Here is a 16,940-nt window from a genome sequence, read left to right on the forward strand (position 1 = left end):
CCATTTTTTAAATGATGGACAATTGATTTCTATAAATTCATAAAAAATCATTTAAATATTATAAGGCAAGCTTTTGACGTGATACCTGGTAAATAGAACATGTAGTAGGACAGTGATTATACCAATTGTCTTCTTGAACAAATGTTTTGAAAATGTTACCCATATTGAAGGGCGGCCATCTTGAAAAATATAGAATCTTTTAAGCCAAAATAGGTAGAGCCCGAAAGTTATTATATAATAAAAATAGATATACAATTATGTACCTTGTCAGAAATAACTTGCAAACATAATGAGTTTTATATCATACAAGTAATGGCACAAGGAAATCATCTGCTCAAATGTTCCCAATTGGCGTTATAAATTGATACTTTTTTTGTTAATTTAGATTTCGTATTAACATAGTAGTCAGATCAAACATACACGTGTGTACAATATAAAAGTATTAGTAGCAAAACTCCCTTTACTTACGTGTTTGCCTAAGTCAATTTTTACAACAGAAATTACGTATATATGTTCTTACTAATGACCAAATTTTGTTGGAACGGATCAAAATTGAAAACCTCGAAAAAACTTGACTTGACTTGAGCGAGATATCGAAAACATATGAGCTGAATAACCTAACGAGTAAATAGACTGGAAGGAATGTGTTAAACGGCAAGAGAACACATGTGAGGATATGCAATGCCAGACGATACAAAAAAGAACAGACATATACATGTGAGCTGGTAATCAGTCCTTTGATTCAAGCATACCAAGTTGTTGCGCCTTTAATTGCTTTTCTAATTGCACAATTTGAAACAGTTGAAAGACGGCTATGCTATGGAACTGCAGAATCAGTCCAGAATCACAAGGCAAAATGGGACAAATCTTGTCCAGACAAATTTTCAATTCGCAAAATATTTCATCAGTAAAAGTGAAAACATACTTTTGAAGTAACAAGCAACCATACACTGTAAAGTGGTACTTGATCAACAATTACAATGACTGCAGTGTACTTTTTATGTGGTGATGTATCTGACGATCTCTTAGATGCATTGTCATTTTTAATCGATAAAAATAGTGCATGAAGGTGCACAAGTATTACAAGACAGTGTTCTCTTACCCAAACTAAATGCTGGAGATGTAATATGTGTAATATAATAGAAGTGACTAATAATTTCTAGTGTTAAATAAAGGCAACAGTAGTATACCGCTGTTCAAAACTCATAAATCCATGTATAAAAAACAAAATCGGGGTAACAAACTAAAACTGAGGGAAACGCATTAAATATAAGAGGAAGACAACGACACAACATGAAAATGTAACACACACAAAAACGGACTAAGCATTAGACAAAATCCTATAAGAGAACGACATAACGGAAACACAACGTTAAAATGTAACACACACAGAAACGAACTATAATATAACAATGGCCATATTCCTGACTTGGTACAGGACATTTTTAAAGGAAAAAATGGTATGTTAAACCTGGTTTTGTGGCATGCCAAACCTCCCTCTTTTATGGCCATGCGAAATATAACATTAAAATGATAACACAACACTTCAATATAAATAAATAGGAGAACACAATTGACAAAGAAACACACGAATAATGGCTAACAAAAGGCAACAAGTTTAAAATTCTAATACGCCAGAAGTGCTTAAAAATTGATAAAACTTGACACCATAGCAAATCGACAGAAAATAAAACATAGCAAGTAGGCTTATAATCTTTTATCATTGGAATTGTGCTATTCTAAACGATAGTATACATTAACGGCACACGGTCTCTAACAGATATTGGACTAAACTCCAATCTTGCAGATTCGCCGTACATTGTACAGTAAACACATTAAATCAATTGCAGAAGTCATAGAAGGAATCACTGATCCAACGCATCAACAAGATTGTAATGTACCTGCTTTAGGAGATCTGCAAGCATACAATCAAGGTAGATAATCTCTCTTAATTTTCAACGAAGATATTCGTGAAGCTCTGAAACAGATAACATCTTGAAAGGGTGAAAATGAAAGCTTCATCATAGACATATCAGACAAAATTGATACTTAGCGTAACAGAAAGGCGTAACAGCTGTCAACACAAATTAGTTCTGCGGACATTAGTTTCCTTAGTTAGAATGATACTAGGATGGCCACACATCGAGACAATATCCTCTAATATCGTTGAGTGGCATACAACACTTGCCATTTCGCAGTTGTAATAGTTCAATTGTGCAATTCGACGTCGAAAGGACACAACTGCAATTTATTAGTGCAGTGCTCAGAGTACTATGTTTCAATGTTTATAATACTGATTCATTTTGAAAGCCTTGTAGCATGTCCCTGTAAAGACTTTTATAGAAGCAAGCCTATCTCTTCAAGCTGTTCTAGTTACTCTGGCTATGTTGAGGCCTTCATCATCACGACTATAAGACATGGCTGTTTCAATACTTCACCAACATATTGGTTGAAAATCCGGAGAACGACGCCACCTTTCTTGTGTGTTTGCATATCTTCTCTGTCAGTTAGTATCCAATTTTTCAGAAGCGTTGTATTTATCATTCCTTCCATGACAACTCCGATTTAATGAATGCAAGGTTATCAAAATTGGTAAAGTCGTTTACGGTTTATATGTTTTTTAATGATTATTATCAAATTTAATTTATGAAGGCATTTTCATAATGGCCGCTCAGAGCAGCCATTTTGATTTTCAGAATAGGGTCCAAAGCTATAATGTTTCTAATGACCTTAACTAAAACTCTACAAAATTTGATGGTTATACCACAATCTGAGCCATTGTTTCACAAATCAACTGGACTATAATGTATAGGATAAAACTAGAGGCAAATAAATGTAAGCGGTCAAATTCAATTACAAACGAATACTTCTCAAAAGTGGAGAATTCATTTTAAAACAAGAAAAGCAGCTCTGGTTATGATCATTCTGAGTAAGAAAAAAAAAGAACGAAATATATCAAATCATTTTTAACTACAAACAAAATAATGTAAAAAAAAGCGCTTTTAAAAAATAATTGTACAGCGAAAGCATTATTTTTTTTTTATAGATTTTGCATCCATTAGTCGGCTTTAGTCGAAAAAGCAAGACACAGCGATCCTACATTCCGTCGGCGTCGGTGTTGTCGTCGGCGGCGTCCACGAATATTCACTCTGTGGTTAAAGTTTTTGAAATTGTAAAATCTTTCTTGAACTATCCTGGATTTCTACCAAACTTGGACAGAAGCTTGTTTCTGTTCATAAGATAGAAACCCGAAGTAAATTTTTGTAACAATAAAATTACATTTTTCCCGTATTTTACTTATAAATGGACTTAGTTTTTCTTCAGGTTTACATTACATACAGGCTGCAGTTAAAGTTTTTAAAGCATTTTTAATATTCTTAAACTATCCTTGATTTTTACCGAACTTGGACAGAAGCTTCTGACAATCAAAAGATAGTATTGAGAGGAATATTTCTATATTTTTTTTATCATTTTTGTTGCGTTTGTGATTGACAGCAAAAGAAGGCGAGACACTGGGTTACGCGGAACCCTTACAAATTTTAATACTATTCGAAGATGTTCTGCTGTGAAATAAAAAAATCATCGAAAAGCATAAATTATTGCCTTTTTAATTACAATGACAGTTTTGTACATGATTCTGGAATATACACTGATTATACGTATCAATACGTTTCTCTCTTCAACTAAGAGAAGAATTGAAATTACCTACTGCAGGGGCTTTCCAAATCAAATGTACATGTACACGTTGATGCTTAAATGTTCAAAAGATCTCTTGACAACAAACAAGCTAATAATATTAACGGTACCATTTGCACTGGACCAGTGACGCATTTCTCATAGTAAAGATCCACAGTTCAGCGTTCTTTCTAACACTTTCAACTAACTGAAATATGATCCGTATATATCCTTGAGTACGCATCTTCGATAAATGTATCACCACATCAATAACACTATACTAGATATTGTTTTCCGAAAAAGATAAAAATCATTTCCGGATAAGGGAACTAGGTACTGCGATGCAATATGGATCCGCATTGATGTAAATGTAATCAGCTTATTAAGTATTATCGTAAGATAACAGCGTAGTCATACCGAAACATTGCTATAGGGTCAATGGAAAAAAACCCATCAAAATCTTGCACGCCTTCTGGTAGTTTTGATGTTCTTCTTATCTGATCTGTATCATCTGCTATTTTTATTAAAGCTTTTCTTTTATAACTGCCTGTGATTTTTTTTTAAATGTTTGAGAGATTATGCAATTGGCAAGGGATGCATGATTACATTTTCTCCAATATGCAGACCTGTAAATAGTTTGTGACTGAGCTTTTTCCTGACTTTTAATTTAATAAGAACAAAACCATTACATGATACAAATATGAGGTTTCTTGCATTTCGATTTTCTAATGAAGGACTCTATGCTATCAACATAAGCAACGTTCTTCTTAACACACTATTTAAAATCTCACGTTATCTTCAAAATCAGTCTGTTCCTGTTGTATCGTACATTTACACTACAACCACAACACCTAAAGCATCTAACTATAAGCAATCATTACATGACCATGATTTAGAAACAATAGACACAGACCTTCATGTTAGTGTCCCTATGCGCCTTATATTAAGAGAGGGTGGTAAAGGGTTATTTTAGCGCAACGTGTTTTGCCATTTTTATTTCACCTGCAGCTGTCTAAAAAGGTTCGTTATTTACCATATATCGTGAAATCGGTAAAAAGATCAATGTGAAAGAAGTTTTTCATCGTTAAACGGCGATTTTATTTCACGTTTATCCGTGCAAATACCCCCCTTTACGCCACTCTTAAAATCCACTCTGGTCGTGTTAATACTGAAGATCTAAACATAATCAAATCTGAACAACTCCTAAACAGTCTATTAAAGAAGCGAATCGATAAAAACTTTTCTTATATCACATAGCGATATTGTCTAATATCAATTGTAAATATGCAGACATTCCATGCGGAAAATGTTGTTTTCGGCAACTAAAAATTAAGAAAATACTAAGTTTTAAACTTATTGTTCAAATATAAACAACAATTGAGTCTAAATATACATTCAGAAGTTAGTAAGAAGCAAACGTTTATGTCCGTGTAAAATTTGAAGTGCTGTGTTTTTCTTATATTCATAAATATACAAATTCTATTAGTTCTACAAATGTTCTAATATCAATGCGATACTTTTAAAATATCATAGCGGTGTTTTTGTTGTATCAATATTAGTACTTATTAGTATAAATATTTGACTGCTGTACCTATATTTTGACAATTTTACCTATTATATATAAAAAAAAGAAGACGTGATATGATTGCCAATGAGACAACTGTCCACAAGAGACCAAAATGATATGTCTGTTTTGTTCACGCATCGTTGTAAATATGAGAAAATTTGATGAGACTGTCATACACGTGAGAGGTTTAGCGCTATAAAACCAGGTTCAACCCACCATTTTTTTTTGAAAATGCCTGTACCGATGGGATTTAAGAAACAATGTCGTACTCAAATAGCTAAGTATCAAAATTATTGTTCACATATACATGTATAACATTTAGCAAATTTTATGATGAACGCACCGAAATAACATATATATCTGATATACTCGCAACGCACGCATGGAAGACTTTCTTTATTGCTATCAAACAATGAAACTAACTTGTGACAAAGATGAATCATACTTTCTTGTTCAGATTGATTCGACAAAATCTGACCTGTACTTTTGAATCTCCTTTTTTTATACAAATAAGACCTTTTGTTTTCCTGTTTGAATGGTTTAACACTAGTAATTTTTTGTTTCCTATACAACGTTGTGTTCGCTGTGAGCCAAGGCTCCGTGTTTAAGGCCATACTATAAATCTTTAAAATTTCCCCTTATAAATAACTGCTTTTCAGCCCTCCAAAAACGTCATTTGGGTGCTGAATCTTTTGTAAAGTACAATATGAACTAGCACACTTCTAAAGCTTAAACGATAACGACAGTTATGATGGTACAAGAACTATGACGTCGATAGAAATACCAATTATAATATGACGTATACAAAGCCGTGTTCTAATGAGCACACACTATGTTTGACACCTGCGCACGAACTCACTGTTCATAGTAACGTTATTTTAATCGTTATCCTTCAAAATATATACATTTAAGCAGCTAACATCAACTTTTATTATATATTTTTATTAAAAAAACATATATTTACCCTGTTCGTAGTTTTCAAACTTATCAAATATTAAATGTAATGTACAGACTCCTCGGGGAGGAAACGGGAACAGCCAATACTATTTACGGTATTTTAGTACGCTTCGACCCATAAAAATACTGAATTTTTCCTATTAAAATCGAAATAATCCCTTCATGTCATGCTCTATGCTCAATTTAACATGAGTAGGCATTATATATGAGATGATTATGTTCATAGAGATATCGATTTACCAACGGGAAAAGTCCTTGATATCCAAAAAGAACTGTTTTTCTTCTCAATATTTTTTTCTATGTAATAATAAAAACATTTTCTGTTTGACAAGATTTTTTATTTTCGTTGTATCTGAAGTTGTTAAATTTATAGTCTGAGGCTACTCAGTTGGTATCTTCAAAGTTCGGGACATCAGCATTTGTACATTTTAATTTGTTTTGAATATTTATTTTACCATTTGAATATTCATTGTTATTTGGAGCTGTTTGAATGAATGTTTCATTTTTCTTTTAAGTAATGATATTTTTTTTGTCCATTTCGATATTACCCATGTGGAAAGGCTGTAGCAGTGTGACCTCCAGTGCGAATCCAGTCGTTTTTAAAAGGGAGTTTTAAACCCAGGATAAAATATGTCCCAATTCAAATGCATTGATCTGCCAAAAAAAAGGGGGTTTCCAACCCCCGGACCCCCCTGGATCCGCAACTGGACCTATATTAGTATCTTATAGGTCGGTAGACTATTTACAACCTCATTTAAATTCCGCCATTGCATCATCACTTCAAATGGAATTAGTCGGTTAAACAATATGATTGAAAACAATAGACTGAACAGGTTGTTAACACTTTCAACTATCAATAGGGTCAAGCAACATTTTCGAAATGATAAGTTCATGTATAAAGCGTTAATTTTGTTACAGATACGAAATTTTAGTGATATTGATCCTCAAACATTAAGCCGGTCATGAACTTAGTGTGTGAGTTATGTTTGCGGTTTTCTTGACATGCATAGTGACGTGTCATCGTATTCTTTTTATATAAGAAAAATATAGCAGTTATATTAGAAAAGTATCGCATTCATAATTTTTTGATATTAAAAAAAATATCGCTTTGATATAAGACAAACATCGCATTGATAAAATAAAATATAGCAGTATCTTTGACTTATAGGTGATTTTGGCTTAGCAAACAATTGAAATCATCTCAATTGCATTCCACTGAATTTGCTACATGATATTTATTGAATGTGTACAATTTACAAATGATAAATCGTGCATTCATGTTTCTTTTATTCAACAATTCAATTTTCTCGTTTAAATACACCTTGTTTGTTATTACATAAAATAATTCATGGAAATTATACAGCAGACGTATGTCGTGTTAAATGTCACCCTGTTTTAAGAAAAGAGTCATTACTTTATACCGAGAAATTTGCCTTTCTTCGTACAAATGCTAACATTCGTCTGAAATTTCCCACAATACAACTCTTTAATATAAGACAATATCGCTCGTTGATATAAGAAAAGTTTTTATCGATTAGCTTCTTCCATAGACTGCTAAATGTAATATATCATGGTCTAAGTTCAATTAACCCCAACACACCAATTGGAACCATCAATTCAAAAAAGATGACGAATTCTATTGAGGACTTTATGACCAGTTCATGGACTAAATGAGAAGAAGTTGACAGTATTACCAGAGTTGGTTACTTCTAATAGTTTTCTGATAAAACATCGAATGTTAAAATTTTTCTTTTAACACTGTGTAAGTAATCGAATAAAGTCCATATAAAGAAGGAAAGACTCCGTAAAATGTCTTCACGATAAATATGTTGTTGTTCCTGCTGCGGACAAAGTATATGTTCAAAAAGAAAGACTCGTTGAAATGTCTTCACGATGAATATGATGTTGTTCCTGCTGCGGACAAAGTCCATATACAGAAAGAAAGACTCTGTGAAATGTCTTTACGATTAATATGTTGTTGTTCCTGCTGCGGACAAAGCTTCAAACAATACTGATTTTGTTGTTTGTAAATCGTACTACTACAAGTGTCTTGCAAAGATAAATGAGCATTCGGATAATCCCAGAAACAAAACATATACCATTTGAAAAGGATGATGTGTAGTCGAATCATAAGTGCTTTATGACTTTTTAATAAACATTACATTGAACAGCAAATCGAATGAATCACATCAAAACACGTTGATCATGTTGATAAAGAATATTTATTATATACTTAGTAGTAAATACAGATAAATTGTATGTGTAATACAATCAATGGCAAGCGTGCTGTATCACCCACCCGTGATGATATCGATATCAGCACGGTTGCAAAAGCTTTATCACACCTTTAATCTGTATGACGTCACGTCATCGATTGCAGTCACTGTTGCAAAGGCTTTTTTCAAAACTGTATGACACCATGTCAAATCTATAATCTGTATGACGTCATTTCAAACCTTATCTGTATGACGTCATGTCACATAAAAACATCTACTTGAGATATATATGTATATAATAAAGTGTATATGATATGGCTTTATCAAAATCACACACCATATCAACCCTCAACCAATATAATCCCTCGAGCAGAGCTCTTGGGATTATATTGGTGTCTCGGGTTGATACGGATGCAATATCGAAAAAGCCATATGGTATTCTCTTTATATTTAACAGGTCAGAAAAAAAGGATAAATCGAGTGAGAATTACAGAAATTGTTTTCTGTTTATTTCGTTTCATAATTTCTTTTTTGTGAAGCCCTTGATCTTATGATAAATAAAGGTAACAGTAGTATACCGCTGTTCGAAATTCATAAATCGATAGAGAAAAAACAAATCCGGGTTACAAACTAAAACTGAGGGAAACGCATCAAATATAAGAGAACTACGACACAACAGAAACACAACATTAAAATGTAGCACACATAGAAACGAACTATAATATAACAATGGCCATTTCCCTGACTTGGTATGGTTATGTATCTTATTATTTAATTGAAGTGTAGTTAATGTACACACTGAAACAGGTAAAAACCCAGTATTTTCAAATTTTTTGAAATATAACATTTAGCATAATACATTTTATATGTTATTTCATTTTTACTTGATGGAAGTTGTAAAATGATAAAATAAATCAATTGCATATTTTCTATTTAGTTGTATTTCTAAGGCATTCTTTTTCTACTTTTTCTTCAAAAGTAAATCCAAAACACTCTGGTCCTCACGTTTGGTGTATACCATAGTCTCATTAACAGAAAATGCTGGCTGACCATCAAGTCGGACTGCATATTTGAGTGGACAACCAACAGTGCAAGGATCCATACTGAAAATTAAAAGACATATTATTGATAGGAACAACGCCTATTTCTTTTTTTATTATATTAATCATTTAATTATCTGCAACATTATCAATTGACCGTTTCAGAATCTAAAGAATCATGGGTAATTTCATTGTTCGTACCCCAAAATGAACATAACGCCACGTCATTGGTTAAATTTCCATTGTTTATGACATTTTTAACCAATCAGGACGTTATGGTGTACACTTTTGAAAATGTTACCCAGGATGCATTAGATTCTGAAACGGCGAATCGCTTTATTTACCTTAAAACAAACGACTGTATAAATGTGTTTGTCTTTGATAATGACAATCAGAGCTGCTGATTCAAAAGCTAAGCATGTATTAAATCAGAAACAGTCGAAGAGCTTAATAACCTAAACGACCGCAACATAAAAGACAAATTTATCTGAGTTCAATTTTTCCCGAGGCAGTGCTATACCTTGTTTATAGGTAATTTATAAATCCATCCACTAATCCCTTATCTTGTTTTACAGGATATGGCCATTGTTTAAAAAAATATATAAAAAACTCACATATTTCTTCTCACTTTACGAAAATTGAGACACAACTTATTTCAACTAATAAATAAGCTATGAGAGAAAAGATCATTATAATATGACGTGCTTCTTTCGCTTTGAGAACAAACCCATGCTCTAAATCCAATAAAACTTGTTTGCACATGCGTATATTGACTTCTTCAGAATAATTAATTTGATCACATTATCATTATCAGAATCGAAATAATTGATGTAAGCTATACTTTATTGTAGTTTTAACATGGGTAGGCATTATATTCGTGTTATTTTCGCCCTCACTATTGCTCGGGAAAACATAATCACGAATATAATACCTACCCATCTTAAAACTACAATAAAGTATAGCTTGCATCAATTATTTTTTAATCAAGGCATGGGTGCTGTATGTATATCAGGATTCGTGTAACACGTAGCATTAGTCAAACTCCAAGGAGTACATGCAAGAACGACGAAAAGGTTACGTGGAACACCAATGCCAACTAAATTATCACACATAGATATAGGTTGCATTTCTGTAAATATCTACAAAGCATTATCCAAAAGGAACTCCGTTTACGGCTAAAACTGTACCATTTTTACTATGAAGTTTTGAAAAAAATCATATCCTAGAATGGAAAGTTTATATGCACTTTTTCCAAGGTCAAAATATAGGGATGTGCGGCATATTTTCAACATGTATATGCCCCGAACTTCTAAGAGTTTAAACTTACAAAAAAATCTTTACTACGGTACCGCAACTTTGACTTAAGGGTTCCTATAGATTTTAATTAGAACAAAATGCATATGCTTATTTACTGGTATCATTCCGAAGTTATGTTTCTACGATATCAACATAGAGATCATATCTGGGAACCAGTACGTAAACATAATCAATTATCTATATTACATATCTCCCCAACAGGGGCGTGGTTTGAGAAACAGCTGTATTCACCAAGTGCAACCTATAAGAAATGTGGTATGGATGCGAATGAGACAACTCTCCATCCAAGTCACAATTTGTAAACCATTATAAGTAAAAGTACGGTCTTCAACACGGAGCCTTGGCTCACACCGAACAACAAGCTATAAAAGGCATAAAAATGACTAGTGTAAAACCATTCAAACGGGAAAACTAACGGTCTTATCTATATAAAAACGAGAACCACTTATGGACCACATCAACAAACGACAAACACTTAACATCAGATTCCTGACTAAGGAAAGTGCAAACAAATGCAGCGGGTTTAAACGTTTTAATAGGTACAAACCTTTACCCTTATCTGAAACAATAATGTAACATCACAACATAGAAAGACAGATCGCTGTTAAGTATTATTGGTTATGTTAAACGCAGAGTTGTCTAAATGTTGGTCTTGTCACTATAACAAAATCATATATGCTAAAACAATCCTTACTCATGTGTATGAATATCACATGATTATTAATTGCGGATATAAAATGTGAATGTAAAATTAAAAAGTCTCATTTGACCACTGTGATGATAAAACCTAGGCATAGAAATGAATTTAGTAATCCATGTGATTGCATATAATTTGTGTATGTTTCTTGTTATATCATATATATTATACAAATATAGCCTTTGTATGAGGTCGATACAAGGATATATTGACCTGAAAGAAGTATATTGACTGAGGACGAAGTCCGAGGTCGATATACTTCTTTGGGTCGATATATCCTGTATTGACCTCATACAAAGGCTATATTTGTTATATTATTAATTTCCGACCATGTTTGTATCAAAACCGTCATTTAGGTTTGTTGGAACTTTATAGATATTACATTGTCTCCTTGACAATAACAACATATTAGTTGTTATTTCATTTACTTTTTTTTTTGGACACCTTATGTATTTGAAGATTTTTTTTCGTCAAATAATCGATCACAGATATCATTTGTTTCAAAACGTTGAACAGTATCCTAAAATTCATTACATGACGTCACAAAGTAAATTGGTTTTTAGATATTTTTAAAATAACCGTGCAATATGCTTTTTGCCGGTCAATATGCTTTTTGCTATCCGCCGTTTTCTCTCTACCTTCGAAAATATAGTTTAACATGTGACTATCCCTAAACGAATCAAATTTGTTAAAATATACGAATTAATAATATTAAATTATATAACATACTGTAAATTAAGAAATTATTGCGTGCATTTGTTATTATGATTGTGTCATTTTAGATTTAAATACGATTTTATTTTTTATCGATTTTGAGAAAAATCCTGTTTAATTCATATAAAATATTTCAAAATGCGAGTTTAAATTAATGCGTTTACAACTCTGTCGCATTTTTTGCAATAATAAAAACCTCTCTTTAATTTCTGAATTTACATTATATTACGTTAAAGGACCATTCCATTTGAATGGTTGTCCTTTGAAAAGAATTAATCAACAATATGTCATTGCCACAAAGACACACATATATATATAAACATGATAAAGATAACAGTAATATTCCGCTGTTCAAAAGTCATAAATTGATTAAGAGAAAACAATTCCACATTACAAACCGAGGGAAACACATCAACTATATAATATAAAGATAATCAACGAAACAATAGAAACACTGAAGTGCAACAGAATACAAACGACAATTCAACGTACATAGAAACGAACTATTAGATGACAACTGACTTGGTACTGGACATTTAAGGTAAACGAAAATGGGGTGGGGGACCTAAATTGTGGCTAGCCAAACGTCGCTCTTTATGGTAATATTAAAAATATAAAAAAATAAGTAAAATCACAAAAATACTGAACTCCGAGGAAAATTCAAAACCAATCAAATGGCAAAATCAAATGATAAAACTCATCAAACGAATGGACAACAACTGTCATATTCCTGACTTGGTTCATGTAGAAAATGGTGGATTGAATCTGGTTTTAAAGCCCTAAACCTCTCCCTTGCATGAAAGTCGCAGAGACAAAATAGTTTTCAACTACATTTTTTGATTGGATTGTAAGTTCTTGCTATTGATCCAATGGTAGACATTGCTTGCATATTAAAACAAATAATTAACTTAACACGTTGATTCTACAGTTAGAGTTGCCTTGATGGTTAGCTGAAATGCTTAACCTATATACACCTTTATCGCTATTTGGTATTCTGCCCCAGTTTATCCTATAATGTGTCCCGCTACAACTATTGAAGTCATTCAACAACCACTTTTCCATTGTGGCGTCAGATATTTTGTATTATGACGTAAATATTTAAGTAATTGCGAACAAATAGCGATTAGGTGTATTATTTCCATTTATTACATTGTTTGCAATGAATTACAGTGATTTCCCATTTAAATAAAAACCGATAATTTCACATGTGAAATAAACGTGGTTATTTCACTCTCTGACGTCATACAACAATAGGCGTTGTCAAGACGTCGATAACGGCGGATGAAAACAAATTGTGAATGCATAGAAAAAAAAGCCATTTGCCAATGTAATAAAAAGAATAACCAATTAAAGAATTCAAATATCGAAAAATATTCAACTCGTGACCGATTAACACTGATAATTAACCCATGCGCTACGCGCATTCGTGAATTAATGTGTTGTTTGGTCACTCGTTGAATATTTTACTCTATTTGAATTCTTCGATTAGTTATTCTATAAATAATGCTAAATAAAGGCAACAGTAGTATACCGCTGTTCAAAACTCATAAATCCATGGACAAAAAACAAAATCGGGATAACAAACTAAAACCGAGGGAAACGCATTAAATATAAGAGGAGAACAACGACATAACACTAAAATGTAACACATATAGACAAAATCCCACGAGAATAACAAATATAACATATATATATAACATCAAAACCAAATACATGAATTTGGGATAGACAAGTACCGTGACACGTCTTATCGCAATGTGAATTTACACTCAAAAATAAGAGAAAACAAACGACACAACGTTATAATGTAATACACACAGAAACGAACTATAATATAACAATGACCATATTCCTGACTTGGTACAGGGCATTTTTAAAGGAAAAAATGGTGGGTTGAATCTGGTTTTGTGGCATGCCAAACCTCGCACTTTTATGGCCATGTGAAATATAACATCAAAATGACAACACAGGACTACAATATAAATAAATTGGAGAACACAATTGACAAAGAATCACACGAACAACAGCCAACAAAAGGCAACAAGTTCAAAATTTTAATACGCCAGAAGTGTATTTTGTCCATACAAGACCTATGTGTGACGCACAGATACAAAAGTTTGAAAGCCGAAACGAGTACAAAGTTGAACAGCATCGAGGACCAAAAGATCAAAAAGGTTGTGCCAAAAACGGCAGGGTTTTCTGTTAAGTTACCAGAAAATCCCTATAATTTAGAGTAATTTATACTTTTGCAAACAGTAAATTTAATAAAATGAATATTCAAAAGATGTACATGATAAAGCTGAAGTATTACAACTGAAATACATTTACGTAACCAGACATTTGAAACACAAAAGTAGACACATCCGAATACGTTTAAACCTCTACGCCAAGTGACGTCCTATTTGAAACTGAAACTTTTAGAATTAAATTTATATTTGAAAGGCATACATACCAGCATGGTGTCATGAGGTCTTTTTTCTCTTTGTAATATTGGGTTGCTTTGAAATCACACATGTTGAGCGCGCAATCAAATCTATCACTTTTCGGGCATTTAGAATCAGGACATACATCTCCTTCTCTTACCACTAAAGCTAAAACAGAAAAGTACTTCATCAAAAGATCTGTGATGTCAGTTTTTTTACCAAAAAATTTATAAAATATGTCTTTAAAATTATTAACAAAACACGTCAGGAAACTCCTAAAACAATTTCACAAATTTCAATAACGACATAGTATGTAGTCAAGAAAGAATTGTGAACAATGAATTCTATAAAGTATGCAAGCTTTTTGGAAAACGGCCTCTACTTTGTTGCTGCTGGTGTGTTGTTGACTGCAAAAAACAAAAGCCATTTATAAGTTTACTTAAACAAATAAAACAAAGAATCGAACAATTTTCATCGGATGCTATTTTTGGTCACTGAAAAGTATCTGTCAAAGTTTTATAATAATCCATGTCTGAACTATTCTCTTTAATTGAATCAGACTGCGATTTGAAAGCATCCTTACTGCAATAGATACAACCGTCTTCTTTGTTTATTCCTCCCTGGCCTTACTTTGTAATGAAAATTTATATGTAGAAGGAGCTGGATAACTATTAAGGTACTTACTATGCAATACGTTTTAGGAATAAGCCGCTATATTAATTATGTCAAAAGCGGATTATATTTCACAAATGCAACGGCATCATTATTGCTTGGTGGTATTGAATAATTGTTATTTTACAGCTGTAACATGTCAGAACTTCCTCAATACCTAATCCACTTCAACAGCGTCTTCATTGTTTGGTGGTTTTACATTATAGTTATTACACATTGGTAACTTGTCATACCTTCAACATGACTTACACGGATCCACTTCAACAGCGCCTTCATTATTTGGTGGTATTACATTATAGCTATTACACATTGGTAACTTGTCAAACCTTAAACATGACTTACCGAATATAAAAACACGATGTGGTATGATTGCAAATGAAACAACTGTCTACAACAGACCAAAATGACACAGAAAATTAACAACTATAGGTCACCGTCCGACCTTCAACAATGAGCAAAGCCCATACTGCATAGTCCAAATCCACTTCAACAGCGTCTTCGTTATTTCGATGGTATTACATTTATTGATATTTCGTAGCGGTAACTTGTCAGACCTTAAACATGACTCCAACAGCGTCTTCATTGTTTGGTAGCATTACATTATTGATATCACACATCAATTGGTTACTTGTCACAACTTTTTCAAAACTTAACGGAATCCACTTCAATGACGTCTCCATTGTTTGGTGGTTTTACATAATGTTATTTCACAGTGGTAACATGTCAGACCTTAAACACGACTTACCAGAATTCACGTCAACAGCATCGTCATTGTTTTGTGGTTTACATTTTAGTTATTATACATTGGTAACTTGTCAGACCTTAAACATGACTAAACCGAATCCATTTCAACAGCATCTTCATTGTTTGGTGGTTATACATTATTGTTATAACAAATTGGTAACTTGTCAAAACTTAAACAAAACTTACCAGAATCCACTTCAACAGCGTCTTCATTGTTTGGTGGTATTACATTGTTATCCTCGTTTCCTGCGTCGTCTACATCAGCTGATATGACTAAATCATTGACCAGGAGAAAGCACAAAACAAATACAAATATGTATTTCATGATTAAGAAAACAATAGTTAAGACTCTACAAGTATTGTATTAAACCCACGTTTTAACACGTGTTACGTAAACTTAAGATTGTCATCAACATATGTTTATCTTCACTTGTAGCAAACATGACAAGATGTTGCGTTTAATCATTTACTAATAATCGAATGTTTTGTTAGATATTAATGCTACTTCATCATTTTTTGAAAAAGAGAGACAAAAGAGAAAAAAAACCCAGAAAAATGTAAACACAAAACACAAAATAGAAAACTAAAGATTAAGCAATACGAACCCCATTAAAAACTGGTGATGATCTCCGGTGCTTCGAAGAGTTTTACAGATTTTGCTCTGCATGTGACAGCCATCGTGTTTCATGAAAATAAAACCCAGTAATGAGTCTCGTTCGGTAAATCACACTCGGGGAAAAGGGGAACGGAATTGTTGTAACGACATTTGGAACATGTCAGCTATCATCTGTGGAATATATATTCCGTAACGGTCAACTAACTCGTGATGGCGTCTGTAAAACTTACGAAGGGATGATATCAACTATACCACTCGGATCCTTGTCAGAAAAGTTAGAATTGTTATTTAACATCAATCAG

At 32.7% G+C, this 16,940-nt stretch overlaps 1 protein-coding gene across 1 annotated transcript; it reads right to left on the reverse strand.

Annotated features, from left to right (window-relative positions):
* Positions 1–8,402: 8,402 nt before the first annotated feature.
* On the reverse strand, positions 8,403–16,384 carry LOC139502754 (uncharacterized). Its single transcript, XM_071292334.1, has 3 exons — positions 16,209–16,384; positions 14,636–14,774; positions 8,403–9,518 (listed from the first exon to the last, which is right to left on the reverse strand). Exons 1-3 carry the CDS (start codon positions 16,345–16,347, stop codon positions 9,377–9,379), a joined length of 420 nt encoding a protein of 139 aa, XP_071148435.1. The 5' UTR covers positions 16,348–16,384; the 3' UTR covers positions 8,403–9,376.
* Between the last annotated feature and the right edge of the window lie 556 nt (positions 16,385–16,940).

This window comes from Mytilus edulis, chromosome 14, assembly GCF_963676685.1.
Source record: "Mytilus edulis chromosome 14, xbMytEdul2.2, whole genome shotgun sequence".
Taxonomy (NCBI): Eukaryota; Metazoa; Mollusca; class Bivalvia; order Mytilida; family Mytilidae; genus Mytilus; species Mytilus edulis.

Coding starts and splice junctions, on each gene's coding strand:
- LOC139502754 (XM_071292334.1), bottom strand. CDS start 16,347: ATGAAATACATATTTGTATTTGTTTTGTGCTTTCTCCTGGTCAATGAT. Junction 14,775..16,208: donor CGCTGTTGAAGTGGATTCTG/GTAAGTTTTGTT, acceptor TTTCTGTTTTAG/CTTTAGTGGTAAGAGAAGGA. Junction 9,519..14,635: donor GACCTCATGACACCATGCTG/GTATGTATGCCT, acceptor TTTAATTTTCAG/TATGGATCCTTGCACTGTTG.